Consider the following 25,918-nt stretch of genomic DNA (forward strand, 5'->3'; position numbering starts at 1 on the left):
TAGCAGCAGCTCTTTTAGACTTCATGAATAGAAGCAGCCACACTTCTGCCTATGTTTGGAGACTCCCAGCAGCAACTCCTTTTATCCCCATGGCCTAATGCACTTGGAACCACAGTGTACATTAGAACATTGCCATAAGGAACCTTAGTGTACACTTGCCTTTTCTGCAGCAGATGTATGGTTACATATACTGGTAGTGGAATGTTTACCTGCTAAATACAGTGTCTTAGGGACAACATTTTCAAAAAGAAATCCTTTCTTACTTAGGTCTGGACAAGACACTAGAGAAAGTTCAGATGCAAATAATTTTCAATCAACAATTTAAGGCCTATGTTAACCAGACAGTATCTCTTTAATATGAAATAGGTTTCACATATTCAGGTTAGCTTATTCTCAGTACTCAAGCCTGAATTTAAGTTTTTCTTTCTGAGGGCCCAATTCTGCAGATGCTGGGCTATCTTCATTCCCATTAGCTTCAGAATTTCCTTTTGTTGTTGTTGTTGTAAGTGGTAGAAGTATCTGAGCCATTCTGAAATATACTGTAATAGGATCAAACTCAGAGATAATTTCATAGAATCAGATTAAATTAACAATGTAAGGGACAAATTCTGTTCCATTCTTAGTCCTTGTTATTGTCAATTGTATTCAACCACATAGTCTGGCCTGCTAGAGTGTAAATTGGTGTTGTCGTGTATGAGAAATATTAGCAGTATAGTATGATGCTTCATGTTAAGTGATATTTTGACAATGAGTCTTTTTGTTAAAATTTAAGTCAAGTAAGGGCCCTAGAATATGTACTTTTAGTTTACAGACAAGAAGTGGAACTATCAAAATTATAATAAATACATGGGCAAACCTGCAATATTGAGGAACTGATTATGAGAAGTTTTCCTACCTGTACTGAATTGCCAAAAGACTGATGTCCTACTATTGATTTGTCATCCTAAAAAATGGAAAGGAAAATAGAGACAGCTTTCTCTGGGAAAATGAAGGAAGAATAGACCCAAGTGTCAACAGCAAAATGTGCAATGACATGCTGTGACAGTGACATTAATATTAAATACATCTCAGCTTGAAATAGATAAGTGTAGAACACCAGTGGCGAGTTTCTCAGTGTCCAAAGGCAAGCCAACAAAATGACATGGATGTATTTTAAAAAGATACAGGATATATCCTACCAGAGATGCATATGATTCTATACATTACATAATAAAATATTTAAATGGTCAATAAGGTCAGCAGAGACAGATATAATAAGACTGTAAAAGATAAATAGAAAAGTTTTGGTGAAATGCAAATTATGTGGTCCTTTATCTGGGTTATTCCCATGCAGGGGGCAAGAAACTCCATGAAGTCCCCCTCAAGAACTTTCCTAAACATTCTTCTGTTTGTTGGTGAGGTTAGTTGCTGCAGAAGAAGCACCTGGATTGCTTTGATTGACAAGAAGTAGCATCAAGGGAATGTCAAGGGACTTCAGTGCTTTCTGAATCCCCTGGATTTTACTTTAACCATCTTCCAAATATCAGTTCATGTTTTGCATATGACAGCACCTGCTCCTACTCAGAACTGTTTTGTAGTGGGAAAGAAAGGAGAAGAAAAAAGCAGCAAAGTCCACATTGAATCAGTGCTACAAATAGCAGGCCAGTCAATGGAGTTATACCAATTTACACTGCTGAAGATTGACCCAGAAAGCCTGGTTTGCTTAGTTGTGACATCCAGCTTCCACTGTTCCTTTAGTGTTTTGTATTGGAAGTGATGAGCTTAACACCATTTACTTCAGTCGAAGCTGAGGATGTTTGCAGAAGGCTCTCAGCACCTTATAGGCTTGGGCTCTGAATACAGTCTGTTCCGGACGACCTTTGTCACTACTAACTCCTTAGGCTAAACAATCTGTTCCACTTTGTATTTAGCTGTGATACTCTGAGTACCTTTCCCAGGCCTGCAGAAGAGTCTGGGTAAGCTCAAAAGCTTGTCTCTTTCACCAACAGAAGTTGGTCCCATAAAACATATTATCTCAACCATCTTCTCTGTTAAATAAAGATGTCTTACATAAAAAAACAGATACCTTTGTAAATCACAAGGTGTCTCTTGAAACTTACAGGAGAAGAATCTGAACTGAAAGTTAATTATTTCAGCATGATCTCTGTGTAGACTGTTATATGTGGCAGAGCTAAAGAGATGCCAATCCTCTCTAATTTTCCATAATCCTCCTGATTTTTACATGTAATTATGAAATTACTAATTCAGGCTTAAACCTACTGATTTTGAAAACATGCACATGTGTGTGTGTGTCATATATATATATATATAAAATTTGTGTGCTTTTGTGTCACTCATCACTACTCGCATCCTATGAAAACAGCAAATAGCACCACAGGCGCTGGGGACATTCTTCTCCACCACCCTGTGACACATGCATAGACTGTGTAGTGAAGGTCAGATAGGAGGTAAGCCACAGCACTTTTGAGTGGCTTGGGACATCGATGGTTTCACCGTTCAAGCCACAGGATGCATGTTGCTCTCTAATTGCCCTGTGTAGACCCTGCTGGATTATATTAAATTCACTCACCCATGCCAGCAGGAGCCACACGGGGAATCTAGTGCCTCAAGCCCCACTGAAAATCACTGCAGCTTGCCTCCTATCAGACCCCCACTGTGCAGTCAGTGAGGGAGGAGAAGCCAGAGTTGAGAGGGAGCACAACAGAGGATGGAAAAGAGGAGGATCATCCTGGGAAGGAGGTCCAGGCCTGGGACTAGTCAAGGTATTTAAGAGCTCTTGGCATAGGAGGGCAGCTTTCCTATGCCTAATCTCCCCAGTCTCACTGTTTGGGTGTGGGGTGCAATGAGAGGGAAAGCCTAGGGGATCAAGGCTCCTCCTTTGGCCATAGACAGGCAAGGGAGGGGAAGGGAGAGAGGTCCCAGTTTCTGCAGAGAGAGGGGATGGGTAGAGAGAAAGAGGTACAAGCAACTTCCCTTATTCTGCCCTAATATTTTTCATAAACATCCCAAAATGTCTCAGAGCGAGGTTGGTATCTCTGGCTAAACTCTTTTTTGTTAAACTACAAACAGTATTTATGTAACTGCAGAATTTAGTCTCGCTTGCCCCACATACACTGACACGTGCCCACACACTATCTCCAAAAATGTAATTTTACTGGTAGTAAAAGTGAAAGAAGTGAAACCAACAATAAGAGTTCTGGCACCAGGACATAAGTGGAAATAGTTTTAATTTGTGCTCATGTGCTCTAGGATGTAAAGCCTTCTGCAAAAAAAAGACTACAGATTAATTTAATTCTTATTGTTGCCAGGAATTGTGATGAAAGTGTAAAAGTAAATGGTTTTAATAAGTGTTGTCATTTAAAAATTAAATTATGAATGCAAGCATATGGAGTTTATTCCTGTTTTTAATACCACTTAGAGTGCTCTCAGAATGTTCCCTTTATATAACTGATGCTACCTAGCTTAATCTGAAAACTGGAAAAACAAAAGCAAGTCTTAAAAGACAATTTCTAGTTTATTGTTAATGACAAAATGAATGTGCTTCAAAAGGACATACAATTATTCAACCTTCCCAATGTAAAGGTCTGATCCTCAGCTTCTATTTTAACAGTACCAATGTCAGCCACTGTCGGTCTTTACAAATCTTACTCTACAGTTGCAATATGAAGATGTTCACACCTCCTCAAATGATCTTCGTGCAGTTTTATAACAGTGCTTCAGTCATGAAAGATGAGTCTAATGATTCAGGCCCAGAACTGAGACCCAGGAGCTCTGGTTCTTTTTCTGACTTTGCCAAAAACTTGCTTTGTGATCCATAGCAAGTCATTTAACCTAACTGTTTACCTAGCTGTAGAAAAAAATCGGTGTCATAAGGCTTAATTCACTTATGTCTGTTAAATTTTTTGGGATTCTTAGGGTATGTTTACACTACAAGCACTACAGAGGCATAGTGATGTAGTGTAGATGGTACAATGATGGAAGCAGTTTTCAATCGCTCTAGTAAATTCACTTCCTCGAGAAGCAGTAGCTGGGTCAACAGCAGAATTTCTTCATCGACCTTGCTGCGTGTACATTGGGGGTCAGATAGACCTAACTACACTGCAGAGGGCATGAAGTTTTTCACAGCCCTGAAAAATGCAGTTAGGTAGACCAGGCATTAAACTGAAGACACTGCAGAAGTGCCAAGTGTTTCTAGACTTATGGCTGATGTGTTTTGAGTTGCCCTCTCTATATAAGAGGGAGGAGTGATTAAAATTACACTTTTTTTTCTCTTGTCTTGTGTGTCCTGCGCGTTTTCTCTTTCTGGTGGATAGAGATTATGGTTATGTGGATGTTCTTGTTTCCTTCATGTCCCAGTTTATTTAAAGGACTTGTCTGGAGGTAGGGAGTCTGAGTAAGAACCTTCATGTCACATTTGATCTAGACCTTTCCATAGAGAACTATGGGTTGTTATAAATAGGACTGCTACACCACCTATTATAAAGGCTGTCAGAATTTTCTACCATGGGTAAAACAACCTATCCTTGATCTTGGAAATAACTCGACTATTTTGGTTGAAAGTTTCAAAAAATATTTAGCCTTAGGCAGACACTTACACTGTATGTAAGAGAGCACTATGATTGCTCTGAGCTCCAGTATGAAACTGGAGATAAGCCAGTTGAGAGTTTCTGGGTTAAGCTTAGAAGCAAGAACAATAAGGGTGATGTCGTTGTGGGTGTCTGTTATAGACTACCAGACCAAGAGGACGAGGTAGATTAGGCTTTCTTCGGTCAACTAGGGAAAGTTTCCAGTTCACAGGACCTGATTCTCATGGGGGACTTCAATCACCCTGACATCTGTTGGAAGAGCAATACAGCAGAGCACAAACAATCCAGGAAGTTTTTGGAAAGTGTTGCAGACAACTTCCTGGTGCAAGTGCTGGAGCAGCCAACTAGGGGCCGTGCTTCTCTTGACCTGCTGCTCACAAACAGGGAAGATTTGGTAGGGGAAGTAGAAGTGGGTGGCAACCTAGGCAGCAGTGACCATGAGATGGTCGAGTTCAGGATCCTGACGAAAGGAAGAAAGGAGAACAGCAGGATATGGACCCTGGACTTCAAAAAAGCAGACTTTGACTCCCTCAGGGAGCTGATGGGCAGGATCCCTTGGGAGGCTAATATGAGGGGGAAAGGAATCCAAGAGAGCTGGCTGTATTTTAAAGAAACCTTATTGAGGGCACAGGAACAAACCATCCCGATGTGCAGAAAGAATAGCAAATATGGTAGGCATCCAGCTTGGCTTAACAAAGAAGTCTTTGGTGAACTTAAACACAAAAAAGAAGCTTACAAGAAGTGGAAGCTTGGTCAGATGACTAGGGAGGATTATAAAAATACTGCTTGGACGTGCAGGAATGAAATCAGGAAGGCCAAAGCACAATTAGAGTTGCAGCTAGCAAGGTATGTGAAGGGGAACAAAAAGGGTTTCTACAAGTATGTTACCAACAAGAGGAAGGTTAGGGAAAGTGTGGGCCCCTTACAGAATGGGGGAGGCAACCTAGTGACAGAGGATGTGGAGAAAGCTGAGGTACTCAATGCCTTTTTTGCCTCTGTCTTCACAGACAAGGTCAGCTCCCAGACTGCTGCACTGGGCGGCACAGAATGGGAAGGAGGTGAACATCCCGCAGTGCTAAAGGAACAGGTCCAAGACTATTTAGAAAGATTGGACATACACAAGTCCATGGGGCCAGATACAATGCACGAGAGGGTGCTGAGGGAGTTGACTGATGTGATTTCAGAACCATTGGCTATTATCTTTGAAAGCTTGTGGCAATTGGGGAAGGTCCCTGATGACTGGAAAAAAGCAAATATAGTGCCCATCTTCAAGAAAGGGAGGAAAGGGGTTCCAGGGAACTACTGACCGGTCAGCCTGACTTCAATCCCTGGAAAAATCGTGGAGCAGGTCCTCAAGGAATCCATTTTAAGGCACTTGGAAGAGAGGAAGGTGATCAGGAACAGTCAACACGGATTCACCAAGGAAAAGTCATGCCTGACCAACCTGATTGCTTTCTACGAAGAGGTGACTGGCTCTGTGGATGTGGGGAAAGCGGTGGACGTGATATACCTTGACTTTAGCAAAGCTTTTGATACGGTCTCTCACAATATTCTTATCAGCAAGTTAAGGAAGTATGGGTTGGATGAATGGACTATAAAATGGATAGAGAACTGGCTAGAGCATAGGGCTCAATGAGTAGTGATCAATGGCTCCATGTCTAGCTGGCAGCCGGTCATAAGCGGAGTGCCCCAGGGGTCGGTCCTGGGGCTGGTTTTGTTCTACATCTTCATCAATGATCTGGAGGATGGGGTAGATTGCACCCTTAGCAAGTTTGCAGATGACACTAAGCTGGGGGGAGTGGTAGATACCCTGTAAGATAGGGATAGGATACAGAAGGACCTAAACAAACTGGAGGATTGGGCCAAAATAAATCTGATGAGGTTCAACAAGGACAAGTGCAAAGTCCTGCACGTAGGACGGAAGAATCCCATGCACAGCAACAGACTGGGGACCAACGAGCTAGGCAGCAGTTTTGCAGAAAAGGACTTGCGGGTAACAGTGGATAAGAAGCTGGATATGAGTCAGCAGTGTGCCCTGGTTGCCAAGAAGGCTAATAGCATATTGGGCTGCATTAGTAGGAACATTGCCAGCAGATCATGGGAAGTGATCAGTCCCCTCTATTTGGCGTTGGTGAGGCCACATTTGGAGTATTGTGTCCAGTTTTAGGCCCCCCACTACAACAAGGATGTGGAGAAGTTAGAGAGAGTCCAGCGGAGGGCAACAAAAATGATTAGGGGGCTGGAGCACAAGACTTATGAGGAGAGGCTGAAGGAACTAGGCCTGTTCAGTCTACAGAAGAGAAGAATGAGGGGGGATTTGATAGCAGCTTTTAACTACCTGAAAGGGGGTTCCAGGGAGGATGGAGCTAGGTTGTTCTCAGTGGTGGCAGATGACAGAACAAGGAGAAATGGTCTCAAGTTGCAGGGGGAGGTCTAGGTTGGACATTAGGAAAAAGTTTTTCACTAGGAGGGTGGTGAATCACTGGAATGGGTTACCTAGGGAGGTGGTGGAATCTCCAGCTTTAGAGGTTTTTAAGATGAGGCTTGACAAAACCCTTGCTGGGATTATTTAGCTGAGGTTAGTCCTGCTCTGAGCAGGGGATTGGACTAGATGACCTCTGAGGTCCCTTCCAACTCTATGATTCTATGGGAAATTTAAACTCAAACAGTTAAAAATTGGCAAAATTATGAGCAACTGAAAAAGGTCAGTGTCATGGGAGTGAGAAGTGTCAGGCTTCCTTGCTAATACGCGGTGCTACTAGCCCCATCTGTAATTAAGTGGTTACGAAACTATTGTGCACATGCTGACTCTTTTCTTGTGATGACCTCAGAGAAGCAACCTTTATTACTTGATTAATGTGGTTCATTCTTATCAGGCCTTTCAGTAGGACTTCTCCAAAGCTTGGAATTAATTCAGGCTGCAGAAGTACATCAGAAGTACATCTGCTCACTGGTTTGATCAACCATGCTCATATTACGCCAACTATGCAGTTTTTACATAGGCTGCCTATAAAGTGAGCAGCCTTTCTTTTAGCCCTGTTTTAAAAACGTAATGGTGCAGGGTCTAGCTCTGTTTGAAACATCTTCATTGAACTTCATGATGGCTGACACCACCTTCAATTTTGAGATCCTCAGTAATGTATTAGGTTGGCTTATTATTATGCCTTTGCTTTGATGGGCCCTACGATGTGGCACCCATTCAATCCTAGACATCCCTTTCAGTCTGGCCTTCCTCAATTCTACTCTTCACAACATTTCTTCCCCAAATTTATTTTCATATGGCCACTCTTGTGTCTTGTATCCTTTCCCCTCTACCCATGTCAGACATCATGATTTAATGTTGGATTTTGAATTATTGTCTAGTGATCTAAAGGAATTGATGAGCCAGGTTCATTTAGAATAAAATTATTATTAGAGATTCAAGTCAGGCAACATTTCCATTTGCATTAATAGGAGTTTTACAGGATTTGGCCACTAAGTATTAATGGAGATGAATGGTTTTCCCCTAATCTCTCTTAACGCTTCCACAAGTGTGTTTTGGCTTTGGAGAGTGTACTAGGCATATTGTCATATTTCAGATTTATCTGAAACAACAAAGTTTATTATCAGGCTTTCTGTGGGAGGTCAAATACAGATTACGCACTCCTCTTCTGCACACTAAATGCTAAACACAAGAAAACATATAAATATTAAATATGCCTGATAAAATGTAGCTAAAATAAGTTTATTAAATCCTGTGAATATTTTGTGTGTATTTATATGACAAAACAATTCACAACATAGCTTACCTAGATTTTTCAAGCTTCATCTTCTTTTGGTGATGTCAGATATGAGTAAATCTTAACATAAAAGTGACTGGGTAAGAAACATCCAAAGGTTAAACAGAGAATTGAAATAGGAAGAGTAGATGAGTATAATTCTGATTATATAAAAAACATTTTTAGGACTTCATTGTTATAAATCAAACTTCACAAGGATTTACAGGGGAGGAAGGGTGGAAAGTCCTATTTCAAGACCTGAGGTGTGTATAAGAAAAGATGCAGGTTCAGATTTTGTGCTACACCACCAGGAGGGGCACCACAGAAGGTCCAGGCCAGGGCAGGCTGTGAAGTTAAGCCATGTATATGCCCTCCTGACTTTAGGTTGTCCAGAGGCTGAAATGGCCCCCAAAATTACTTAGGCAGCTCATGGACCTTTGTGCTATGGCCCTGCCCCCTATTCCACCTCCAGCTGCTCTCCAACAGCAGGGCTTGTGAGGATGGGGTCCAGCAGATGAGTCTGATCTTTTGACTTTTTAGGGGAGTTGTTTTCTACTACAAAACGGTGTAGGGATCTGGCTGGTGAAGAGGCTATCTAGTTCCCTTGTGCGCCGGAAATCACATGAGACAGACCAACACTTGGCCCGTGCTGGGGAAATTCTCCCTGGCCTCTTGCAGGCTGTTTACAGCCCCTGCAATACAGTCTGAATTCTGGCAGCATATGTTTTCTTTGGCTCTGAAGCACCATGTGTTTTTATAACATTGTATAAATAATAACATGTAAACATGAATTTATAAAACTGCAGAGGTAATGGACTAATCAAGCAGTGTACTGCTCATTGATGTCAGGGGATGTATGTGTCTGGAATTAGGGTTCATAGACTGTCCATAGAGTATAGGGGTTCAATCTTATAATTAGTTTGGAAAAATCTCTGTTTTTGGCAGATGTTTCTGTGAAGTGCAAACTGCCGCTATGCTTTGATTTGATCATAGGAATGGATATAAGAATTGCCAGACACTGTACAGATGCCAAAATGTAATATGATTTGGGTGAGTGTTCACACTTAACCATATTGCAATTGATTTTGGTCTGTAGATTCTTGAACATAAAAAAACCCATTTAATATATTGCGTCTATTTTTAGGAATATAGGAAATGTTTAAATGGTATCACTGACTCTGTTTTTGAATATGCAAGTCAGGATGAATAAAAAACAAATTTGGAAAGTTTTTGTAGCTGTGCTGGTCGCAAGATATTAGAGAGACATGGTGAGTGAGACTAGGTGAGTTGGTCTATTATTAGACCAGTTCCTTTCAGTGAAAGAGACAAGCTTTCGATCTACATGGACCTTAAAGAAGAGCTCTGTTTAGCTTGAAGGCTTGTCTCTTTCACTAACAGAAGTTGGTCCAATAAAAGATATTACTTCACCCACCTCTCTGAAACAAATATGGGGTATTAAAAACATGTCTGTTTTATGAACAAATTTTCTCATCTTTCATTTTCCAGGAAGCCCCCTTAGCTCTTCCCGAACTCCATAAGCAATCTCAGGAAGAGGGGGTAGCAGAGATGCTTGAAGAGAAGTGGTTGTTGGTGCTGTTGTTGCTGCTTCCAACACTCAGAGCCAAAAAACCCAAACAAACCATTTGCAGAATGGTAACTCCCAAAGTCATGTGCCAGGCTAGGTGGACCAGGCCAGTGAGAAGCACCCTGTGGTCACCACAGCTCAAAGTTAGTGCCATTTGAGGTGTTTGTGGGGGGTGGAGTGGGCTCAGGGGAATGCTTCTGAGCAGGTTGGTACCCTTAAGTATATACTCTGACTGGTCTGTTTAATGCTGCTCAGTCCATTCATCCACTTAGTGCAATGCAATTGCCTCCCACCCTCCATTGCTCCCCTCTCTTCTGGAACTATGTCCAGGAGTAGAGGGAGACTGGAAACTGGGCTGTACATCTCTTTATCCCCCTGTGTTTCTGCTTTGTTCAAAGGAGGAGGGGCAAGTTAGAGAGAAGGGACTGGGAAGAAAGCATCTTTACTCCTTTTGCCACTCAGAATAATTCTCTGATCAATTCTGTGTGGTCTCTGAGTTTCCTCAATCTTCAGATATTCTAATTTAGAGATCACTTGGCCTGGCATAATTCTGATTTCCTCACTATTCCTTCCTTCCCTGCTGAAAAAATGTACATCTGCTGAATTCTCATCAAAACTTTTACAAACAGTAGAAAATAAGTCTCTTTGAGTCAGATTCTACTCACAATTATACTGATTTGAACCCAAAGTAACTCTGTTGAATTCAGTAAGCTTGATTCACAGACCAGGTTATGAGCTCCTCATTGTGGTACATTTGACTGGGACTGGAGGGATTTAATGGCACCAACTGCCCACAACATCTCTGTTCTACCAGGGAGCTGAGCGGGAGCCATCTAAATAGGGTGAGGTGAGGCAGGCTGGGAAATGTGCTATTTCAATCTGTCATGCAGAGAATCTCTGCCCTCAAGGCAGTTATGTATGTGGTTGTAGGGAACTTGGCTCATAGGGATGATTCTGGCCCATGGTATTTACAGTACAGTGGATTTACAGAGTGGTGTAGCAGAGAAGAATAGGCCTCGTAAAATTGTAAAGTTGTGTTCAGGTGAATCATCACCTTCATTAAATATTAATGCAGTAACTGTTTAATATAAACTCAATAAACAGTAAATTACATACCCCAACACTGAAAATATCAGTATCTGAATTTCTAGTCTATTTGGTAGTATTATTTCAAACGGTTGATAGTCTATGGTCACATGCTATTTAAACCCTTTCTGGGGATAGTGCAACATTTAGTCATTTTGAGGACATGGAGCAAAGGCTTTTTATAAGGGTTCATCTGATGCTAAAATTTTCCAGAAACAGTTGCCTGGGTACTTCAGTCTGTAAAGTCAGCCTGTTCATAAAAAGAGCTGAGCATATGCAACTGTCACTGAGGTCAATGAAGGTTAAGGGAGCAGTTATGACAATGGAACAAGGAGAAATGCTTGCTTACAGAAGAGAGATTATAAAGAAACTAGGGTCTTGTGAACTGATGAAATCTGACTTAGAATTCTGAGGTCTTTCACCCTTAACCAAAGTAACATCAATGATGTATATTAGAGCTTTTGTTCTGTGAGATGGACATTCAAACAGGTTCTGAGGCTCTCTTTGAGATTGCTCTGTTTATGAGCTAAGATTTAATTTTCCAAGAAGTAAGCAAGTATAAAACCAGTGTAACTTGGAAGTGAGGGATTTTCATCAACACTTTTTGCTGGCTTGGCTTTGTTTGCTCTGTGTATGTCCTTTCCTTTTCTCTTTTAAAATTTTTTTCTGCAGATTATGGATTTAATATTATAAACCCATTGAACCATGTATTTCTTGGGTTTAACAACATACGTTAACCTATACAACCATGAATTCTGCCTTTCACTACACTATTTCCACTGGTTCTGACCACCAAGAGAGAGGAGGAAATTTTGTCCAATACCCAGCCCTCACCGCAAACCTAGCCATGCAAACTGAACTCAAATGGATCAGGGGCCCTACCTGTTGACGAAGTAGCCACAGTTTAGGCCTGAGGTTGACAGCAATAATCACCTATCAATCACTTTGCCATAAAAAGGAGCCCCTGTTCTTTTTTTTTGTACCTTCTGCTGTGTTGGTTGGGAAAACTGATTCAGCAAAACCAACAACTTCTGAGTAAGCTGGGAATGTTTTAGTTAACATTTACATCATTCCAGAAAAATAGGTAAAGAAAGAAAGCTAGTTTTGTAGCTTGCCATTTTCCTGTAGACTTATGGTAATAAATAATGAAGTTTGCATTATGTGTTTAATTACTGGGAAACTACGCCATAGACTATGAGACAAAATCCTGATTTTCTTTAACAACTATCAAATAATGATTATTTTGGTATTTATATTCTATTCACTTTTTTGAGGTGCAGTGATTAATATCTAGTTAACCTATAAACTTTGACAGTAAAAACTTTATAAACCTATAAACTTTGACATCTGAAAAATCAGATGTAGATGCCTTGCTTTAGGTACTCAGATTTGAAACCTTTGTCTTCTGATTCTGCAGTGATGGACAGTATAAAAATAGATCAGACACTGCCCTCTTAAATTCTGCAGGTGAATTGGCTCAGATGATCTGCATTTCAAAACCAGTTACCCAAAATCAGTAGCATACATGCAGGACAATTCACAAATTTCCTGTATCAGTATTTTACCCAGTGGGAATTCAGAGTGTTTTGGGCCTTGAAAATCAGGCAATTTTTATGTATATATTTAGATATCTAACTTTAGACATTCAAGTTTGAAACTTTCGGCCTGAGCATCTAGATCAGTCACACTGAATTGATCTTGTGTATATGGAGATACTAACAGTTTATATGAAAAATATCTTTCTGTAGAAAAATTAAGTGAATGGGAGAGGGCATTCACTTTGTCTCCTTCTTGTTTAGCAGAAACCATATCTGTTTAACATTTGAGGATTACGACATTAGCTAAAATTTATATGAATGTGATTGGATACTGAGGTTCCTGGTTCTTAACCTATTTCTCTTTGTAGCCATGTTCTAAGACTCCTAAAATAAATTAATTCTTCAATAGAATAAAAGGACTTAGAGATGAAGAGGATCAGGTAGTGGAACTGGTGCTCATCAGTTTATCTTCTCTTCATAAAAGTTTCATGTTCTGATAAAATATTGAACAGCATGTAACCTAGTACTTCTTTTGTGTTGTCAATTTGTGAGATGTTTAATTGCTGCCAAAGGACATCACAGTTTTTGCAGAGTGAGGCATGAGAAATTGTATCCAAGTATCTGTGTCCCATATGTTCATACAGTTTCACAGTATAACCTTGCTTACTTGCACTTCTCTTATCCAATACCCTTATAATCAGTACCAACAAATGGTGGTCTCTCTCCACCTCTCAGCAGTTTAGATAGATCAGTTTATTACTAAGACTGCATTATTTTTACATAATAGGCTATCACACATTTACGGATGCTACTGTGCCATGATGTACCATTATAAACCATTAAAACCAAGCTACAATTGCCAAGATAAATGAACAAAGTACATTTTGTGAACTGGTGTCCTTGGATTTTTTTAAAGTGTATTTATTTGCTTTCTTAATAACGTGTACAGTTCAATCATTTGCAATGGGTCTCCCAGTCATTTATTGCAAATTAGATAGGGTCAAAAATTACCTTTCATGCTACTAATACTTCATCAACTTGAAAAAATGCTTGCTCTTTGTGTGTTGGATTGGTAATTGGATATAGCATTGATGAGTAAATTCATCTGTTGTTGAATGGTTTATACAATAAGCTGCATTTTTCCACGTGAATTTCACATCATTGGCAGGACTGTAGGCCACAGCTATGCCCCCCTTTTATTACACCTTCAAGCACAGACATAATGTATTTTCCTTACTCAAGCTTTGGACTTGTTAGAAGCAGCTCCTTAAAAGTTGTAATGTCAGATCTGAGCGGATAGTTTCTTGTGCAATAAAACCGTAGTGTTTGGTAAAACATTCACAGACCCAGACTGTGACAGTTAAGTTCCCTCAGGTCATTCTGTAGTGCAAAAGGGACAACAGAGAAAGTACAGGAAAACTGCTCCTTCTTAAAATGTTCCTGTGTCACACTAAGGCAAATTAAAAATAACCTGTCATTTGTCTCTGTGTTCTTTCCCCTCATGGCTGCTTTTGATAACATATCTATGACCAAGCATAAGACTTCTCCTTTCTATTCAGTCTATCCTGTCTAGTTTATTTAGTAATGCCACAGCTGAATATTTTTATATTGGATCATTTGATGGCGGAGAATTGAGATGTCAAAAATTGTGAATTGTAAATCAATGAAATGTATAGTGCTGTTTATTATAAAAACATGACACTTCTACTTAAGAAAAAATATTTTTAGTAACCATTAATGATGGGGAAAATATAATTAGAATTTATTTTAGTAAAAGATCCTGGGAAAGCATGATGCAATATTCTTTCATGTTGATGTGCCAGAGGATCTTTTATTACTTACCCATCAGCCAAAAAAAAAAAAGGTGGTGGGGAGGGATAGCATTCAAATTCATGGTGACATTTCTTCAGCTGTTCACTTACATTCTATTTTGGGAGCAAAACCATTGAAGGATCTGGTATACTGTCAGGTCCTTATAATACTTGGCTAAAATGTAGAAGGGCGATCAGCACACCATTGGATATTTGTTTAGAGCCAATTGCCATAGTGTCTAAGTTCTGTAATGGTACTTCTGAATGTTTCCTGTCTGTTAAAGTATCACAGAATGCATCAGAAAACAGGTGTTTTGATATTGCAGTTGTAAATGCATATTTAATTTACTTATTTGAAGCCAAAATGTGATAACTGCTTTCTACTCCATTCTGTGATTCTGCAATAGAGGAGCCTTTTAAAAATGTTAATAACCACAAGTGATGTATCAATTACTGTATTACAGTTTTGCCAGAGACTGTTTAAGTAGCAGTAGCTATAGTATATGGCTCAGAAAAGACAAAATAGTAGTGGCAGCAGATTTTTGGCTTGCCAAACACTCTTTTAAAAAGTGGCATAATTGCTTTAAAACACTGGTGGTTCTTCTCCATATGATATTGAATTATATCACTTAATAATTGTGAACTTGTATTCACTCATTTTATTCTTTATTGTAAAGTTTTCAGTATTTTGGGTCTGATTATCCATTGCCCTGCATCTTGTGTAGTCATCTATAGTTGTGCAAAGTGGATGTAACACCACTTTTCTGAGCTAATAGCATTTTATATACCAACTTTTCACAGGTGTAAATGATTACACAGGGTGCACAGCAGTGCAGAATCAGGTCTGCTGAGTGGTGGTCATTCTCACCAGACAGTAATTTTTGCTTCTTATGAACCATTTTTGTGATGCTTGAAAATACATGGTGTGTCATCTTATTCCACTCCTATCACCCTGGTGTCTGAACACCTTGGTCTAGAATAGAAATTTGACTCCTGACTCTAATGGATACAGAATTAGGTTCTAAAAGTTCTATATTCTAATAGTTTTGTAAGGCTTGAGGTTGTTTTCAGCTAACAAGTTGTAGGTCGAAATTCATTTAAGTGGCTGATGAGCATACCTGATCCTCAAGGACAATGGCTAGTGTAAGCTTCCGTTGGCTCAGGAAGCCAGATGTCCTCTTAGTGATTCTAATTCCAATGAGAACAGCACATTTGTTTTTAGAATTTCTGTCTCATCTGCCACCTATCTGTAAGGACACCCCCACCTTCTTCCTCCACCCTACCCCCACAATGAGTGTATCCCTAGCATCCTTGATGTAAAGTGTCTCTACATGTATGTAACGACCATTATCACTGTTCTCTCCGGATGGGACAATGTCTGTATTTGTAAGTGAATAGATAAAGAATTTAAAACGTACTATGTAATCGATAAGAAAGCGTATATAATTGACCACTATAACACCATGAAGTTGAAGCTGATTTTTCAGACTTCCCGGTATCATGAATAAACTTCTTCAGTATTGTCTGTGCTGCCTGATTCTTGGAGAAAGAATCCTTCATGCTTTACAGTTTAAAAGTAGTCAAAACTCATGAATATGTCAAAGGTCATAATTTTTCTTGTAAGAACGTTTTTTCTTCCCAGATCTTTTCCCTGGCTATGAAGTTCAGTGATGCATTGCTTGTAAGCAAGTTTTCTATTTTATTTAAAAAACAAAAACTAAACCGAGATTTGTTAAATTCTCCCAGTGCAGTTTTTATAATAAAAAAATGAAAGTTTAATTCCTTCCCTCATGTGGTGGGGAGGGGTCGTTTCAAGTCGTGTCCCGTTGCCTTCCTATGGACAAAGAGCAAATGTACTTTCTGTCTAAAACACATCATTTTAATTTAAGGAGAAACACCACAAGAAAGAACCAAAGCAAAATCTTCACAAGAGAGCAGTGTGTGTGTTTGTCTCTCATGTTGCAGGCTGTAATAACTATGAGAACAAAATTAATACTTTAAATGTTAAAAAGACAAAAACAAAGACATCACAGTTTCATAGCTGCTACACATCAGAGCTATTACATGTTGTCAGGAGATACTCTCAGAATTCTTATCTTTGTACAAAGGCCACGTATAATGAATGCTAAACTGTACTGTACTATTCAGCCACAAGGAGGGTTCATGTGTAAATAATTTTAAATGAACCTTAGCCATACCTGGCAATGCATTAAAGAATCTTACGATTAACATATCTGGTGTGTATAAGCAAGCTCTGTGACCAGTCCATATATAGTACAGAAGTACATGACACAAAATAAATGGACATGTTGGACCAACACAGTGGTAAGGGAAGTATCAACCAAATTAGTAGGGTTCTTCCCAGAATGTTCCCTGAAATTTTGCAATTGATTGGATATGTCTTTAAAAAGTTACCATGTTTCAGACAGACAAACAGGAATGCCATCAAGTTGAATGTTGTGCCTCACTTTACTCAGTCAACAACTGCACAAAAGATTTGTCTTGGCATAATACCAAACAGATCAAGCAACAACTGTAAACATCACTGGACCTGAGGCTTCCATCTGTGTTGGGGTACCTATTGCTAATACATTATGGGATCTCCTTATGGGAGCTCCAAGATTTCAACCCACCTTTCCAGGAGAGAGTTATTTTTATTAGGGCTTTGTTTTGTAAACAAGGTAGACATTATGCCCTTCAATTGTAAGTCAGTTTGGTTTTTTACATCCTATCAGTTCTCCTGTCAGTGATGTTTATTTTTGTGTTCATCTCATCGGTTATTCCTTCCAAGGATGTCAAGATGGACTGACATTCTTTCTGTCTAGCCAGGATCTCTTCCAATATCCCTCTAGTCATCAGATTGCTTTCTTCCTCTGCTTCAGCATCACTTTCAGACTCAGAGGGCTTAATCCTGGTAACACTCTGTGTGTCCTCAGCTCTAATTGACTTTGCTGGATGTTGAGGGGCATTTCTTAAGAGGTGCTCAGTGTCTCACAGGCCTGGGACAACACAAGCCAGCAGTGCCAGTGTTGCTCCTGTTGTTGCAAACCTCTGGTTTGAAAGTGCCAACATTCTTACATTTTTACTCACTTGATGGTATTGTGAAATCACCTCACTTCAGGGGAGCTTTGTGCACAAAATCCTAAACTTGATGGGTATTAAAGTGCTTGGCCAGAGGATTTGTTCATTTGAAATGCAGAGCCAGCCCAATCTGTGGCCACTTCATTCCCTGTCATCCTGTGTCCCACCTCAAAATGTGTTTTTAAAAAAATGATGTGATGAACCTTAAAAGTTTCAGTGTAGTCTCAAAAAGTTTAGATTCTTACCTTAACGCATATGAACTTTATGAGTTCTCTTTCTCTTTTGTCACATTTCTACTGCTGTTCCCTTTTTCTTCCTCCCTTCCCTACAGCTGCTGAAGCTTGCTTTCTAACACTGTTTTTCTCCCTAAGAATATAATCAGCTTCCTGACTTGCATCTGATGACTCGTGTGCTCTGTTCCACTATGCTAATGTCCTGCAAAGTCCATTATGTCTAGAGTCAATAGGAGTGTCAGTCTCTGCTGAACTTGCCATCTTCAGATATTGAATGCTCGGGGGGGGCGAGTTACCATGACAGAGGCAATTCCAGAAGAAAGGGAATCCTTTGACTTGGGGCAGCTGCAGAATATTTAAGATTTTAATAGTCTCCACCTGAGGACAGAGTTCTGTACTTGCTGAGAATCCTGCAATGGACTTGTCAGAATAATAGGAAAGATCCTCACAAGCTGAATCCATAAATCCAAAGAGTTTTGGGTTTGGTTTGGGGGCTAGTGTTTGGAATAGTTCTTTCCCTCCTAACCTCCATAGACCATTCACAAATAATTTGCTTTGTTTTTAGTTTCATGATTTTAAGGGTGCAGAGCACTTCCTGACAGTTGCCAAGTGTCCTCAGATCTCATTGCTAAATAATATGGATGCTTACGTTCACTAGTATTTTCTAATGAACTAAAATTTCTCTTTGAAATAGGTGATGCAGATGTACCTCCCATTCTGTGGGATTGCCATATCTAATGCCCAGCTATTTGCTGCTTCAAGGAAGGAATATGACAGAAGCAGAGTAAGTAGAAAGCAGCAGCTTGGACAGCTATCAAACACTGTCTCCTCCCTTTCCTTCAAATTTCAGCTCTGCATAATTGTTTGTAAAACAGACAGTCTTAAGGAACCAAATTATGTTTTATTTCAAAATAATCTACACAAAACCTTTCAAGTGGATGGTGAATATCCTTCAGGCTACAACTTAGAGGGTGGTAGATAAATTTGCTTTTGATGATAGATGTTTGTTTCATGATGTCAATTTCAAGTTTATTGTGCTCAGATAGGTGTGTTTAGAACCCAGGCTGCAGAATGAAATGAGTTACATTTCCACAGATTCAGATCTTTTAAAAATTCAGAAATACCAACCCTCAAGCATCCTGGATTTGTAATATTTAATTTGTCTACAAAATAAGGTGGATATTTATCTATGAAAGTGAGTGAGCACAAATGCTGTATATGAGGGGTTTTATCAGCCTGTGCGTGTATGAGTGCATTACTTGTGACTGGTGAAGGCATGAGTTATGCGCCTTACCCCCAAAGGAGTACAACCACAATCTTTAAACCACACCATTATTCATTCTGTACATACCACATATTTTTCAGGAAAATGATCATAAAAATGTTCTAAAGGGTTCTAATTTTTTATTGATACTTTTTAAAAATATCTTCTCCTGTGCAGCTAAACTCCCTGTGTTCAATACTCTCATTGAGTTCAATGGGCCAGGATTTCACCCTATGTGTCAACTAGTCACACTACTTCAGGTATTAAAAACTTCTAAACATTACCTTAGTTTTTGTATATATAATAATGTGATTATAAGTATCTTGGTATCTACCAGGACCAGATACTTTTACTTTATGTCCCACTGGGAAGCTCAGAGTATCCCCTTTCCAATAGTTTAGAGCTCTAGTTTGTATCCTTGAAGGTCATGAAGTCTCTTACTCCTGTTCAGGTGTGAGTATGGACCACTGCAGTTTTGTGAGAGAGGGAGAAGAGACATTTTCGTGGCAGTTTTTTTTAACAATATCGTGACTGTTTGAAGCTGCTGAGGGATGTAGCTATTTGTAATTAATTATTTAATGCTATCTAAATCTATATAGGAGGGAGGAAGGAGGCATTGCCAAGAGCTGTCTTTTACTCTTTGGGACTTGATTAGTTGTAAGAAACTCTAGTCTTTAATTTTGAGATTTAAGCTGATGGAAGCCAAATCCTCTGGCATATATAAACCTTATTTTCTCTTGGGACTAAAAACTGATGGTGAAGTTTCTCCTTGTTATAGTAACCACTGATATCAGAAGTGTGCTGATATTTCTGATGATGTTGTGGCACAAAGAAAGAAGTAAATAAATAAAACAAAACATTTGAAATCCTCAAATCACTGTGAAGGGACACCCTTAAAGTGTTGATGATGGATGCTGGAGGAAGCCTCATTTTAACGTCCTCAGCCAGATGGGTGGTTTTAAACAGGAAAATATTAAGGTCATTTTTCAGGGCTCTTGGATACCTCCTTCCCTCTCCTGAATGCTTCTCACTCACTCCTTCATTAGAATATGGCCATTTCTGGGGATTGAGCAGCTCAGGGAATCAGCCTGGACACACAGATCCTTCACTTTCTTGATCGCTATTTCAACCTCAAGTTAATAGTAACTAATTTCATTGCCATTTGGCAGCTCTATGGTGACCTAAGTTCAGTGACACTGTAGAACTTGCAGGAAGAGCAAAGGACAAGGAAACGCTTGTTTGTAAAGTTGCTATTTTACATACACAGTTATTATTTTAAAATTTCTTGGCAGATTATGTTTTAGTGCCTGTTGACTTTCCCTGAAGATTCGTTGTGATATCCATTTTAAGTTGACTTGAATTTGGGGCCTGTCATCCCAGCTGTGGCTGTATGTTTTATCTGAAGAAAAGTTCTGTGGACATTACTTGACAAAATGTTACATGGACATTCATGCAAGCTCATTTTGATATCATCCTGGTTGTCAGTTTGACTGTTTTATTAATTTTTAGGTGGGATTCAATTAAACCGAAGTAATGAAATTTGTCTTGCAAATATAGACCTACAAGTTAATTTAATTTGGCAAGATAGCAAACCCTGAATCAGGCAACATAGAGAAGCTTGTATGAGTTGGATTGTAATCTATGTAAATCAAGATTTTCCCCATTTGGACCTAGTTTACTATTAGCAGTACTCAGACTACTAATTTTCTTTTATATATTTAGTGATATGGAGTCATTTTAATGTCAGTGCTGTACGCAGTGACACAAAATGGGCCAAATTCATCTCTGGTATAACTCCAGTGACTTCAGTTTATTTAAACCAAAAAAGAATTTGGCCTATTATTTTTAAAGATGATATTTTAAATAGAAAAGGAAACAATATTTTAAAATATTTTCAACTTATAGTTAAGCTGTACATTTAAATTTGGGTTTTTGTCTGTCAGATTTACCCTTACATTGCAGATATAAGTTAAATAGTAAAAGTTGCCTGTGAAGGAAAAGACTATTGTGTTTATGCCTTTTTTTTTTTTTTTTGCTTTCTCATGCAGTATGGGAAAGGCCTGGCAGCTTTTTTAAATTAAAAAATATTTTTTTCTTCTTGTTTTACAAAAATAGTATCAGGTCTTGATTTCCTTATTTTTGGTGGATGACTTCTTGGATGGTTGGAGGACTAGCGATTATGACACATGAAACATGAGGTATAAAGATTGGAAGACATTTTTAGCTAGACTAGGGCTTTATTGTTAACCTCTGTTTTAATACTTAACTCCTGACAAAGAGACCCTTATTCATGTTGAATAATACCTTACTCCACATATAGACCTGCAGAAGTCAATAGGACGGTTTTTGAGGTATGTCTACACTGCAGTGAAAAACCCACAGCTGGCCTGTGCCAGCCAACTTGGGCTCATGGGGCTCGGGCTGCATGGCTGTTTCATTGAAGTGTAGACTTCCGGGCTTGGGTGGATCCCAGGCTCTAGGGCCCTGTGAGGAGCTATGCCTACCTGCACCAGCTAAGGAGCTGGCCTAATGTTTTTTCCTTGCACAGCACCTTCAAATATCTCTCTCTCTTCATGGAAAACGTTCATATGAAATGATTTTGTATGTCTGGTACCTTTTCATTACATTTTATGTCTATTTTTAATTGAAAAAAATGGGTTCATTCATATCTATAAAGGTTTATGTACGCTGATTTTAAAGTCAGGATTAGCATGACTGTCATGTAAAAATATTTACATGTCTTTCTAGACATGTTTATTGATGTCTTGTGTTTGAAATAGCAATGAACTTTTTTAAATAAATGAGTAAAGCAGGGAGACAGGATTATAATTAAAGGCATCATCATAATATTCTTTGAAACAAACCTTTGTCCCCCCAACAATATGTCAGCACATGCGGACGTGTTATTAAAAGACACAGTTTTCCATACCATCATGAAGCATTTAGCCCTGGTAGCTAAATATTCTAGATATTAGCTAGATATTCTTGTATCCAATCCAAAATCCATAGAAGTAAATGGAAAAAAACTCATGGACTGCGGTAGAGTTGGAATGTGCCCTGTGTTGGACCAAACCCAGGAGTGATTATTCAGTTCTTATTCACTCTTTACTCAAGAAAAACTCCCATTGATTCAATTGACACTGAAATGGGTAAGAATTTTGCTTGAATGAAGATGTCAGTGGAATTATTCTAAATGTGCACCAATGTAATGATATCAGAATTAAACCTAAAGATTGCACATCTTTACAAGTAAATTATTTAATTATTAGTTCTACAACCAAGTTAATAATTTCCTGTCCTTTCATACAGGCTTTGCTAGAGGTAGTTAATGACCTCTTTGAGGAACAGACGGACTTAGAGAAAATTGTTAAGAAAATCATGCATCGAGCCCAGACTCTCTTGAAGTGTGAACGATGCTCTGTGTTACTCCTGGAAGACATTGAATCACCAGTAAGTGGTCCTTCAGATTTTGGAGAAAATCTAATATGTGAGTGGTATAATTTATTATGGTGAGTCTGTTATGTATAAAATGTGAGTATGGTATTGCACAGTGAATTTTTTCAACATATAATTTTTATTTTAAGTTACATAGACTTTATATTTATTTTTGTCAGGGGAAAACCATACCATCTGTGTATGGTCCCTTTTGTTCACCTAAGAGATTTACTGTTGTTGCTCTAAGTGCCTTATAGAATTGACTAAAAGAGGAGTGGATCCAGCTGTAGTTATATAGTCCTTACTTGCCTGGTTTTTTTTGTTTTTGTTTTTGTTTTTTTGGGTTGTTGTTTTTTTTTTTGTTTTTTTTTTTGAGACCTTGGTCCCTATGCAATGGTAACAGCATTTAACTGAGAAGCAAACTGCTGCTTTGTTATGGCTATACAAAAAAAAAATATCAAGAGGGATGAAAAGCATTTGTCTTCTGTTTTCCTTTTCTCCACAATGCAATTGCTCTAAGGAAAAAATCTGTCTTTGTTGTATCATCTTCCTGAAACTCACTGCTAAAATTGTCATTTTAAGAATATATCCAGTTGGTGGTACTTGAAAGCAGCCTTAATATAAGGAGCTAGTTCCAAAGAACCATAAACCAGTTCTTTAATGTGCATCTTTTAGAACCTAGTTCTTTCTGCATGCATTTCAGCAAATAGTCACCAACTGCCTTTGTAACTATTTCCTGTAGCTTTTGTACTTATGCATCTTTTATTTTTGTTAAAATGTAAGTTCAGAAATATTTGCCTGAATCCTTAAATATTTTCTGTACAAATATAAAACATTTTCCTTTCATGTGAAAATACCTTTTTTGGGGGGTGTACATGTATGGACATTTAATCACATAATCATGTTGCTGCTGCCCTGAAGATTCAGCATTCTACACCTCTATTGTGTCCCTTCTCTGTGGGATGCTCCACCTCTACTCTCTCCTGTCCTTTTTTGTCCCATCCACATTTTCCCCTGGGTAGAAAACTGGGAGAGGGCCAGTAGAGCTACGCAGTGTCCTGTTTACACACACATACTGTGGAATAGCACTAGGTCTCTTGAATCTGGGGACTTCCATAGCCACAGAGGAGGTAACAGGACTGTCCCCTACATTCTCCAAACTTTTCATTTGACTGGCAGTTCTGGAATTGTAAGTGGGGTAAGAGTTAAAGATACATGTTTCTGTCTGAGTCCACCTGTAAATGTATGATTTGTTATTGCTATTACTGTGATTTTGGAAAACGTGCTGTTGGATGGGATATATGCCATCCTGTTCTCTTTCAGGGATGTGAGTTGCAGATAAACTCCTGGGAAACATTCAAATTTGTATCACCAGAGATGGCATTAATTGTAGCTTGGAACAACCTGTGGTAATAAAATGTGGACATTACTTATAAAAAAAAAAAAGCCACACTGTTTATCTGCTGTTCATATACCATGAAAAGATGGTGTATGGGAAATATTCTGTCCACTTGTCAAAGGAATAATTATTCTACTGTAAAGTTACGTTAAAGACTAGAAGGTTAACAATATAAAAGTACTTATTAAGAATTTGATTTCATGCACCATTTCAACTTGTGCCTTTACAGAATCTGTGCAACATCGACATTTGCAGTCTATTGAACATTTCTTTAAGGATGTACACTGGTTCTTTGTATGTCTGATAATTGTGCATCTCTGCAAGGACTGTGAATCATAATTTCAATACACTGGAGGAAATGTAAGAGTCATTGAGGCACCTGGGGCCAACGGTTAACAGTCAGAAATATTCTCTCTATGGAGAATAAGGTGCCATCAGCTGTTAAGCACAGCTCCCCATTGAAATCAATCAATTGATTTAAATGGGAAATTGTACTTAAAAATTGGTGACACAATATGGCCATATTACATATATTAGAGGAAGTTCAGTTGGAGTCAATCTGGTCAACTGATGTTGTGTTTCTCCTCTGATTATGTCCGGGTGTTTCTGAGATTATTTAGCTGTTTCAGTTATTTACTGTGATAGAATGAAGATCTGGTCCTCTGAAGTCATTGGGAGACTCTCTGTATGCTGTAGCAAAACATTGTAGGAAAAATACTATTTTGGGAAGGAATATGAAGAAATCAATTGAGTGTATCTTTATAGTTTGCGTATGTGCTGTGTTGCAGTGTAAATTTTGAACACAGTCTACCTGAGGAATGGGCCATTGAACATTCAGTCTAAGATCACTGGCTGAAAATATCATTAAAATATAAAAATATCACATTGCTGCTGAATATATATGTAATTTTTCATGAAAAATCCCAAGCTCAGATAGCATGCTTTTTTTTTTTTTTTTTTAAATATGACAGGTGGTGAAGTTTACAAAATCCTTTGAGTTGCTGTCTCCAAAATGCAGTGCCGATGCGGAGAACAGGTTAGAATTCATATCTTCTATGGTAATGGATTGATGGTTATGTCATAGTGATTTACAGCTGTTTGGTCTATATTAGACCTTAGTATATTTTCTTATGAAACACTGGACTGATTTGATTAAAAAGAGCCTGATCCTGCACTTTTTACCCAGGCAAAACTCCCATTTATTTCCAAGGGAGTATTGCTTGAATAAGGCTCCCCATCTACTTAACTGACTTTGTGTCAGTGTGCCAGAGAAGATCTGATGTCCTTTTATTGTTCATGAAAAACACTACACAATTTGCAGTGACAAAAATTTTGCTTTGCTGGGTAAGTATCAAAGTAAAAATAATATAATACAGCTGTATTTTATTTATGGAATGATTTTAGATTTGTGCTCCATTGATAGAGTGTAAAATGCCTCACTGCAGTAGTGTCAAAGGATTGGCCATCAGACTGTTCAATGTGTTTTTATTTCTGACTCCTTCCTATAAAGGCCCCAAGAAACCAACCTATTGCATGGGAATTCAGGGGTATCATTGAAATATTTTCCCCTACCATTAAGGTTGAATCCTAAAACTGAATCTTATCCTAAACATTTAATTGAAAGTAGTTTGTATTAATTTTGAAATTAGTATTAGGCATGTAATACGAGTGCTACAATGTTAAACCTCAGTTTCTATCCGGCTGCTAACAATAACCTGGCAGATAGAGTGGAGGTACGGTTTATATATATACACCCAAAACAATACACATTTGCTAGGTCTATTTTATGCTTTAGCAGCTTTGACAGTGCCCTTTTAAGCAGCCTTCAAAGAATACAGTCATCTAAAATTTAGCTTTCTTAATGCTGTGCTACTTCACTTCCAAAATTGTAAGGAGAGATCCCACTCCAAGCTACCATGGTGATTGGATGCATTATACATTAGATAATTATAATGATAGTGCTTAGTACTTTATGAAAAACTTTTCATCCATAGATCTCAAAGCACTTTACAAAGTGTGTGTGTGTGTGTGTGTGTGTGTGTGTAGCATTACCATCCTCATTTTATGGATGGGAATCTGAGGATCAGAAGGGTTAAGTGACTTGTCCAAGGTCACACAAAGTCAGATGCAGAGCCAGGAACA

The 25,918-nt window shown here is 38.7% G+C and overlaps 1 protein-coding gene across 1 annotated transcript in view; it reads left to right on the top strand.

The window, feature by feature from the left end:
* The window catches only part of PDE11A (phosphodiesterase 11A), a 191,312-nt gene that overhangs the window by 68,154 nt on the left and 97,240 nt on the right, over nt 1–25,918 (top strand). Inside the window, exons 3-5 of the mRNA XM_067549179.1 lie at nt 18,373–18,462; nt 22,252–22,392; nt 24,748–24,812. Coding sequence (XP_067405280.1) covers nt 18,373–18,462; nt 22,252–22,392; nt 24,748–24,812 — 296 coding nt within the window. The remainder of the gene's footprint in view (nt 1–18,372; nt 18,463–22,251; nt 22,393–24,747; nt 24,813–25,918) is intronic.

Source organism: Emydura macquarii, unplaced genomic scaffold (genome assembly GCF_026122565.2).
Source record: "Emydura macquarii macquarii isolate MOO-44397 ecotype Brisbane River unplaced genomic scaffold, CSIRO-AGI_Emac_v2 contig_1253, whole genome shotgun sequence".
NCBI classification, from domain to species: Eukaryota; Metazoa; Chordata; order Testudines; family Chelidae; genus Emydura; species Emydura macquarii.